This window comes from Quercus suber, unplaced genomic scaffold (genome assembly GCF_002906115.3).
Source record: "Quercus suber isolate HL8 unplaced genomic scaffold, Cork oak 2.0 scaffold_759, whole genome shotgun sequence".
NCBI lineage: Eukaryota > Viridiplantae > Streptophyta > Magnoliopsida > Fagales > Fagaceae > Quercus > Quercus suber.
The window spans coordinates 201,713-211,776 of NW_027070195.1; the positions used below are offsets into that span (position 1 = coordinate 201,713).

Genomic DNA, 10,064 nt, shown 5'->3' on the forward strand with positions numbered 1-10,064 from the left:
ATATACAGTTAATTATAGTCTGACAAGTAAGTTAGTTGTGGTAAAAGTTATGGTATTTTATAAGTGACGTTATGATACTAAAATTACTCATTATATTTATGAGAGGCATAAAGGACTACAAATATATTTAATAAATTTTATAAATTGTTACTATCTTTTTTTTTTTTTGGAGAATCACTATTTTCTTTTTAAAATGGTTTAAGTCGACCTATAGCAATTACATTTATTGTCACTTAAGTTTATAAGCTCTTTATAGTAAATTTATAATAATTTTATAATTTTCCTACACGTATATAGGTTTCGTAGATGTACTTCGCCAATACTTTTAATTAAAGCTTTCTTCATCTTCTTGCAGCATTTCTACTATTTGTCAAAAGGAGAGATCATGGTGAGCGTAGGTTACTTTAAGGAATTATGGGTGGACTGGAACATCGAAGTGCTAGTACTAGTGAGCTTTGTCTTGCAAATCATCCTCACTATCTTTGGTAGCCGCAGAAGATACATTCCTGGCATTGGTATAAGATTTGCAATATGGTCAGCTTACTTGCTGTCAAATTATGTTGCAAAGATTGCTATAGGCAAGCTCACTGATATAGATACCAAGCAATTTGATCTGAGTGAACAGAAGCTGAAAGGGTTGTTGGCACCACTTATCTTTGTGCAAATTGGAAGCCCAGATACCATAACTGCCCTCTCAATCGAAGACAATCGTTTGGGATTGAGGCAATTTCTTGGCCTACTCATCCAAGTAGGCGTGGTAATTTTGATCATTGTTCGGTTTTGGGATAGGCACTCTTCTTTCTCATTTCTTTTCTTGCTAATGTTTTTGGCCGGTATAAGTAAGTATGGAGAGACAGTATGGGCTCTGAGTACAGCACTCACAGGTGAATCTGGCATAAGTATTTCAGAATTTGATCAAGAAGAAAATGTTCCTACTTTATTACGACAATTACCAGAAAGCATTCGTGGTGTGGAATTGATCTTAAAGGCATATTATCGGTTTAGCTGCTTGAAGCCTCATCTTGAGAATTGGCTCTACAAGCCCTTATATGAGTCTCTTCAATGGATGTCCATTGATGGATATTCAGCTGAGGATGTCCTTAGAATTACAGATTCTGAACTTGGCTTCATGTATGATGTGCTCTATACGAAGGCACCTATTATATATACATGGCAAGGTTGTATTCTCCGTATCATTAGTTTCTTGAGTTTAGTTTCTGCATTATGTGGATTAGCAATCTTATCTAGCCATGCCTGTGCTAAAGTTAAACTTCAATATCTTGTATTCACCTATGTGTTGCTGATTGGAGGAGTTGTTCTTGAGCTTTATCAGATCATACTACTACCTTTCACAGAGTGGGCAATACTCAAAATGATGAGGTACCATAACATGCCAGTGGTGATGCAATGCTTGCGAGTACTTGGCCCAAAGTCAAGTGAGTGGAAAAGATGGTCCAATTTGTTGGGACAATTCAATTTGTTGAGCTTTTGTCTTCATGACAAGCATTTGAAATATAGTAGGATCATCAAGTTTAGCGGCATCGACATGGAGCTAAGAAAGGCCTGGAATAGGACACGTGTGGAATTCCCTAAGAAATTGAAAGAACTTATAGTGCATGAAATGAAAAGAGTAGATAATGCAAGAAATTCAAAGCCTGTCACACAAAGAGGTCATTGGCACTTGAAAGGTATGCATGCCTCAACGATGAATTCAAATGGAGTGTCAAGAGAGATTTTGATAAGAGCATTATCATATGGCACATTGCAACAGACATTTGTTACCATTCAGATGTTCAATATGGTGTTACAAACTCTCAAATTGAGATGGGTAAATTGTTATCAAACTACATGATGTATGTTCTTGTAATGCGCCCTCACATGTTTTACTCCACCACAGCAAATATCATATTCCAACATACCTACACCAAACTCATGATACTTCTAAGAACTAGACCATCCTTAGTAAAAGGTGAAGGAGAAGCTTGTAGGATTCTCAGGATGGAAGAACTTCCCGAAGAATCAGACTCGGATGAAAGAAAGGAACCATGGTCACATCTAATTGGCATGTACTAAAAGATGCACAAAGACTCGCCAGGAGTTTGATGAGCAAGGAAAACAAATGGAACATCATTTGCAGCGTGTGGGTGGAGATGTTGTGCTATGCAGCAAGTAACTGTCCAGTGGAAAAAAAAAAAAAAAAAAAAAAAAAAAAAAAAAAAAAAATTGAATCCTTTGGCTCAATTGGCTTCCTTTTGGTGCCAACACCATGCCAATTCAGAAAGGATTATTGTTCATTGATTTTATTTAATTTTATTTCAATTATTATTTTATTTTAAATTAAATCTAAAATTGGTTACATGATTTCTTTCCCTATTTGCGGTAGATCTAGAAGTCCTACTTAAAATTATTGTTATATGTTTAATTTCAAAAGTCACAAGTCTTTCCTGCTCAATTGGCACATTTTGATGTTTCTAATAGAAATGTCCATGATTCAAACCTCTCTACCACTCTAAAAAAATGAAAATTAAATCAAAATTTGATGAATAATTAGAGCTATTTGTAGTATTTTTTTTTTCTTTTTATAATTTGATAGTTAGAATAAAAGAGGGAGGATCTAAATCATGAATATCTCTGTTAGAAACATTAGATGATACCAACTATAGTTGAACTATTTGTAAATTGTGATGGTATAATTATTCATTGTTTCTGAATCTTCCCTCGGTAGTATTTTTTGGAAGGTGTTCTAGCTACCATACGATTCTTAAAAGTTATAACCAAGTTGTGAAAAATAAGAAATCTATGAAGCCGTTGCCAACTCTGAAAGCAAGGTAGCATGTGAGTAAATATGAAACTCTGTTAATGACATCGTGTAAATAAGTTATATAACTAGAGCCTTCTCCAACAGAAATTTTTATTTGTCAAGTCCTTTTTTTCCTCTTTTTTTGAGGCGGTTATAGTCTTGTGCCCCACTACAACATGGTTGGCTTTTTTGGTGTGGGAGCGAGTAGTGTTTCAACAACTTATCCCGCAGTTGTACTTTCTAACACAGTAGGGTTTAACTTTTCACACCATTTTTGTACCTAAAGCTACCCTGTGTAATGTGTTAAAAGTAGCTTCTCTAACTACAAAATTTCCGATCCACTACTGTTGGATCTCCCCAAATCTTTATGTAATTTAATTTGTGTCCTGTATCCTTATGTTTTCTTTGGTATCAAAAAAGAAAAAGAAAAAAAGATTAGTTTATTAGGTTAGGCTTTAAAGAGTTTTTCCCATTTATTATTTTATCCTTGTTGGATTGTAATCGGCTAATTATCACTTAGACTTAACTCAATCAATTTGTTAAAATTTATAAAAAGCCAATACTAGGATTCTAAACCTTAATTTTCAAATTTAATAGTAGCTTTAGTATTTTTCATAGAAAGATACAAATTCATCTTATGAAAAATTAGTGTAATTAAAATTCATTGACTTAAAACCCTTGAGAGATTTCCATAACAAATTACCTTCTGGACGGCCATTTTAGTTGAGAGTGCTTCTAATGAACAAAAGCTAATTAATGCAATGATCAAGCGTATCTATTTACCTTAGATTTTTTTTTATTTTTTATTTTTTAAATGTGTTTCTAGTTTTACCCAAGTCATTTTTCAAGCAAAACAAATTACTATGTGATTTATATAAACGCTGCTATAGGCATATCTATAGCAGCGTTTCCAATGGTCTATAGTGCCGTTTTAAAAAATAGGTCTATAGTAGCATTTCCAATGGCCTATAGTGGCATTTTTAAAACGCCACTATAGATTCTGGTCTATAGTAGTGTTTAATATAGGCACTTTCTATTTATTTTTCAGTTGGGTAGGTCCTATAGTGGCGTTTGACAAACGCCACTATAGGCCCTTGTAACAATAGGGCCTATAGTGGCGTTTGACAAATGCCACTATAGGCATTTGCAAGAGTATGACCTATAGTGGCACTTGCAAAATGCCACTATAGCCCAACACCCAAAAAAAAAAAAAAATCCAGCACAAAAAAAGAAAAAAATTAAAATATGGGATCTATAGCGGCGTTTGGAATAGGACCTATAGTGGCATTTACTATAGGTCCAAAAAGTGAATATTCTACAACATTCAAAAAAAAAAAAAAAAAAAAAAAACCAACCGTATGAGTTCAATCTTAAACAAATACAGCAGAATATGCCATAGAATATTCTATGGCATATTCTACAATATTCCTTTAAAAAAAAACCCACACACACACACACACAAACTAAAACTGAATGGGATTCAACGGTAAAGAAAGCTATGTAATATGCTTAGAATATTTTATTTTATGGCATATTTCAAATATTTGAATATAATATAAATAAAATATATATAATATATATATATTTATATAAATGAGAGGTACTATTTTTACAATATTTTACAACAAATCATAGATGGTTAGTTGTCATTGGTTCAAAGTTGAACCTTATACTAAGATTACTTTTTTGCCTTAACAATAACAACCAGTATTAATCTGTCACTTAAAATTTGTTGTGAAAATGTTGTTGAAATATCATTTCTCTTTATATATATATATATATATATATATATTTTTTTTTTTATGTATGAGAGATGCTACGTCTACATATATTTCACAACAAATCATAGGTGGTTAGTTGTTATTGGTTCAAATTTGAATCTAGCACTAAGATTACTTTTTTGCCCTAACAATAACAACCAGTAACAACTTGTCACTAAAATTTATTGTAAAAATATTGTGAAAATATTGTGGATATATCATTTATATATATACACACATACATACTTATCATTTCTCTTATATTATATATATAATATATATATAATTAAAAAAACATTAAAACCCACCTACCCCCACTCTCCCATATCTCTTTCTTATCTCCACGTAGGGTTGCAAAAAACCCACCGACCCGCAAACCCAACTTGACCTGACCCGCCAGGTTGGGTCGGTTTTAGGCTTGGTGGGTTGGTTGGGTTACAAAAATTATTTTTATAGTGGGTCGGGTTGGTTGGGTTTGGGTCGTAAAATTACAAACCCGCCAAACCCAACCCGACCCACCCATATTTAATATATATTTAAAATATATTATATATTAATAAATTTTTTTTTAAACTAGCTGTAGGCACTTATATATATTTAAATATATATTATATATTTAATAATTTTTCAAAAAACCAGTTGCAGAGCAGAACTTCCTCAGTTCCTCTTACTAATACTAATTATATATATATATATATAATTAATAAATTTTTTAAAATAACCAGCTCTTCCTATCCCATATAAAAGGCAATTACTTCACACAAATCCTAGTAAATTACTATTTTTGTTTAGTCATTAGTGTTATTTGTCTTTAAGGAGTTACATTGATACTAATCTTTGGATTTTTTTTTAATATGTTAATATTTATATTTTTTTTCTACTCAATTTAATAATAATAATAATAATAATTTGTCAAACCAATGGGTTCAACCCGACCCATATGGGTGGGTTGGACTTATGTGATGGTTGGGTTGGGTTGGGTTAAATTTTTTTGACCCACCATGGTGGGTTGGGTAAAAAAATCCCCTCAACCCGACCCAACTCGACCCATGCACACCCCTACCACACCAAAGCCTTCAGACTTAGTTAATTTCTCTTTTGGTTTTTTTTTGTTGTCTAAGACTTGCAAGTCTGAGACTTCCTTTCTCTCTCTTTTTTTTTTTTTTTTTCTTTCCTTCTTTTTCCCTTGTCTCCACTCCTCCATTTTTCTTCTTTTCTTTTTCTTTAACTCTTCTTTCACTTCACACATGAACTGATACTTTTCTCTTCCTCTCCATTTTAATTTTATTTCTTTTGTTTTATTTGTGTGGTGTTAATGTTTGTGGGTTTTGGATTTGCAGATGGTGTTGTAGCTTATTGATTTTGTTCAAATTTGTAAATGTGTGTTTGAAGCCATTGGTTGTATAGTTGCAAGTAAGCATTTTTTTTTAAATTTATGATTGTTTTGGTCTATTTATTTTTGATAGTAATTTTGGTCTATTCCTTGTTTGTTGTCAACTTTTCTTCGTGGGTCTATGAGATTTTTGATCAATTTGACGATTTCTTTTTGCAGGTTGGGCTGTGGCGGCTGAATGTGTGGGGTGGAGTTGCTATTTTTTTTTTTTTTTTTTTTTAATTTTTGGATGTGAGCATTTTGTGTTTGATTTTGAATTTTTTTAGGTGGGTTTGTGTTTTCATTTTGAATTTTCTGGGATAGCTATAGAATTTGTATTTGGAGTTGCTATTTGTTTTTTTTTTAAATTTTTTGGATGTGAGCATGTTGTGTTTGATTTTGAATTTTTTTAGGTGGGTTTGTATTTCATTTTGAACTTGCTAGGTTAGCTAGTGTTTGTATTTTGTTTTATTTATCCATTTTGTTTTGTATCTTTTAATTTAATTAAAAAATAATTTTCCACGTCAAAAAAAAATTCTTTCAATTATTTGGTGGTTTTTTGGCTATAGTGGCGTTTGTAGAGGCTATAGCGGCGTTTCACAAACACCACTATTGTACCATAACTATAGACCTATAGTGGTGTTTGTCAAACGCCACTATAGCCATTTTCAAAAAAAAAAAAAAAATGGTCTATAGTGGTGTTTGCAAACGCCACTATAGGGCGGTCCTATAGTGGCATTTTTGTAAAACGCCACCATAGCCAAAATGGGCCTATAGTGGTGTTTTTAGTACCTATAGTGGCGTTTGGTCCAGTTTTTTGTGAAGAAGAAATTGCAAAATCAAGGGAGGTTCTTTTCCTCGTTCTATATTCTCAGTGAACATGAGTGTTAGTGGGTAGAGACTCAATAATCAGCTAATTTCACTTACACTTGTGTCCTAACTGAAACTACCAAATAACCGCTTCCACCTCAATAGAAGGTTCAATTTTTGTGAAAGATTCACAAAGTTATTTTAAAACTAATGCTCCTGGCATAGAAAGCAACTTTAGCATAACAAGTAAACAATAATACAATAAACTATGGGTTATAGAATTTGTGGTTTTGTGATCTGACTCAGAAGAAATGAATTCATATCTAAAAGAGAAACACACACACACATATAAGAAAATTCATGTCTAACTACATCCATAGAAAACAAATAGATACACCAAATAAAGTACTTCCACTAATTTTACCAACCAGCAGCTTAGATTGTTCTATCAGCACATCAACCCTCAGAATCAAGCAACAAACATACTAAACAGGGATTTGTTTATTTTGCAAAAAAAAGCAGTACAAAAGCTCTTAGCATCTTTTGAGCCATACCACGAAGCATCCACAATGAACCATCAATCTCATTTACTTGACAGAAGCCCCTAAATAGACGAATTGAATCTCCTAGTTCAAGGCCATCCCAGTTCAGTTCCTCCATTTGATTCAAATGCAGTTAATGAATATTCCAGATGTGATGAACATCTTGAACCAAAACACATCAAATAACCTAGTATAACAATCAAAATTCCCAAATGTACCATTTGTAAAAAGCATTAAATATTCAAAACAAAAACTTAAATAGAAAATAATTGATCTTGACAGCATCACCAACCATAGGAATGTGTATTCAGAGTTAACACTACCTCTACCGTGTAGCAATTATAGAAACACATTAACAGGAAATTATAGAAACATAGAGCAACCTATCAGTTGAGGAAAAAACAAAGAACAGTGAGGTTAAAAAAAAAAAAACAATTATATAGTGAATCAGAATCGGTAAGAAAATACAAATACCTACCCAAAATTTTCAGTAAGTAACACAAATAATGATCAAAACTTTGTTTACATGAAGTCAACAAGCTAAATTCCCTATCCCAAGTTATTCCACATCCGCATCAAAATATTCATTTACAAGCTTATCCTTTCCTTCTGTGTCCACCAAACTTGGCATGTCAGCTTCAATGTCAGGGAATCCAAGTTGATTCACATCAAAACCAAAATCCAGTACTGAATACGTGAAGTCAAGAGGAATATCTTCGAATAGTGCTGTAAGTTCTGCATCATCAAATAACTCATTTTTAGAATAAGCCAGCAATTCCTTCTGTCCATTATCTCCAGTAGATTCATCCTTTACCAAACTACTTGTACTTGGCATAGCAGTAGACTCATCCTTTACATTTGTCTCCACCAAACTAGCAGCTTCCATGACAGCATATTGAATTTCTTCATTAGCAGAAGCCTTAAATCTTGCAGGAGTAGGACCCGACACAGTGGAAACAAACTCTGGAAAATTAAGTCTAGCCGAGGCACCATAAATAGCCCTAGCAGCTTCATCGTAAGAAGATGTAGCATCATCTGCAGTATCAAAAGTCCCAAGCGAGAGTTTCTTTCCCCTATTTGGTTCGCAAATCTCCACAACCCATTTACCCCAAGTCCTTTGCCTAACCCCTCTGTAATTACACCCTGAATTCTCAGGCCCTCCTTTTCCTTTCTTACACCCCTTCTTTGGCCCTTTGGAATGTTTACGAGTAGGTTTCGCATCACCACCAGAAGACTCAAGCTGGGCATTATAGTCCCTCCACTTGGCCAAGGTCTCAGCCGTAGACAATCCTTCACCTCTAGTCTTCCTCTTCTTCGAAGATTCCATGGGCACACCTTGATCAAGATAACCCATGTGAGACTTTTCAGAAAACTCTAATGATTGCTCTGTTCAACGAAAACCAGAGAGATGATTTAGATAACAATGTCAGATTTTCTAAGAGAAAAATCACAAAAACCTTTTGCAACAAACCCCAGGAAAATCAAGAAAACCCAAACAGAAAGAGGAAATTAAAAAAGTTCAAATAAAAAATCACCCAACCTCTAAAACCCTTGAAAACCTCGGAATCCCATCACATAGTAATATTTGAAATTCCCAAACTTGAAAAAACACAAAACCTTTTTCTAACAAACCCCAGAAAAATTCAAACAAGAAAAATAAAGAAAACCCAAAAATATAGAACCAAAAAAAAAAATTCAAAAAAAGGAGTAGAAATTTTCTTTAAAATTAACGAACCTCTCAGTCTTAAAAGAGTAAAACCCCAATGACAATGATTGTAAACTTGTAATCTTTCTTTCCCCACTTTGGAATCAAAACCGCTTGCATTTCAGAAAGAATATAGATAAGGCTTTTGTTATGTGAATCAATGTGAGTGAGAAAGAGATTCTGAGAGCTTTTGTTTTGGTTTCAGGGAGAGAGTGAGTGAGGAGTGAGGCATATTTATAGTCTTCCCTAGATGACCTGTTATGTGTGGTTAAGGAGAGATCTTAGGGTTTTTATTATGTCGTGGCGTTTTCTGGACCGCTTGATTTTACTTAGTATCGCTTTCTTGACTACTTTAGTTAAAATCAATAGTACTAAATACTAATAATAATCCAAAACCGAAACGGTAAAGAAGAACTTTCCAAAACCAAACGGAAAAGAACATTAGGATCTGTTTTGTAGGATAATTTTTGTTTTTCTTTTTTAAAGATGAAAAAAATTTCAAAAAATTTGAAATTGAGATTAGTTTTCAGATAATAATTTTTATATTATACGTGTTTAGCTTTCATTTGAATAATTTTAAAAATACTAGGAAAAAAATTGTTTGGAAGCACTACAAAATATGCTGGTCTATAGACATGTTTTTTTTTAGCCACGTTTACAAAAACGCGGTTATAGCTAACCTATAGTTGCGTTTTTTAAAAAGTAAAGTGTATAATCTATAGATTGCTATAAACTTAGTTGTAGATTACGAAGTACTATAAACTTGGTTTTAGTCAATAACTCTCACTAAAAAAATTAATGCAGCTTATATATTTTGAAAATCTAATTATTGGATTGTATGTTCTCTATGTTCTTAGGATATGGAAGATTTCTAATGAACTAATAAGTGCTTTTTGAAAGTGTTAGGGGTATTTTTATTACCGTAACACATATCATGTTTTGATAAACTAGAGGTCTAGTTTGAATAATTTTGAAGTAATCAAATCCGGTGCTCACATCAATGGGTTAGTCATTGGGCACTGTCAATGTATTTTACCTTAGGCAGTAAATCATAATGAGTGATGGAAGTTAAAAA

General features: G+C 32.9%; 2 protein-coding genes across 2 annotated transcripts; one reads left to right on the top strand and one right to left on the bottom strand.

Moving 5' to 3' along the window:
• Positions 1 to 385: 385 nt before the first annotated feature.
• LOC112009404 (uncharacterized) lies at positions 386 to 2,073 on the top strand. The gene is made up of 2 exons (XM_065766942.1): positions 386 to 1,688; positions 1,790 to 2,073. Exons 1-2 carry the CDS (start codon positions 386 to 388, stop codon positions 2,071 to 2,073), a joined length of 1,587 nt encoding a protein of 528 aa, XP_065623014.1.
• Positions 2,074 to 7,843: 5,770 nt separating this feature from the next.
• LOC111994352 (dehydration-responsive element-binding protein 2A-like) lies at positions 7,844 to 8,638 on the bottom strand. The gene has a single exon (XM_024026226.1). The coding sequence runs from the start codon at positions 8,636 to 8,638 to the stop codon at positions 7,844 to 7,846; it is 795 nt and encodes a 264-aa protein (XP_023881994.1).
• Between the last annotated feature and the right edge of the window lie 1,426 nt (positions 8,639 to 10,064).

What these genes read in the sequence shown, in the direction of transcription:
- LOC112009404 (XM_065766942.1), top strand. Translation starts at nt 386, where the DNA reads ATGGTGAGCGTAGGTTACTTTAAGGAATTATGGGTGGACTGGAACATC. An exon ending in AGGTCATTGGCACTTGAAAG is followed by an intron (nt 1,689 to 1,789) that starts GTATGCATGCCT and finishes GTTACCATTCAG; the next exon opens with ATGTTCAATATGGTGTTACA.
- LOC111994352 (XM_024026226.1), bottom strand. Translation starts at nt 8,638, where the DNA reads ATGGGTTATCTTGATCAAGGTGTGCCCATGGAATCTTCGAAGAAGAGG.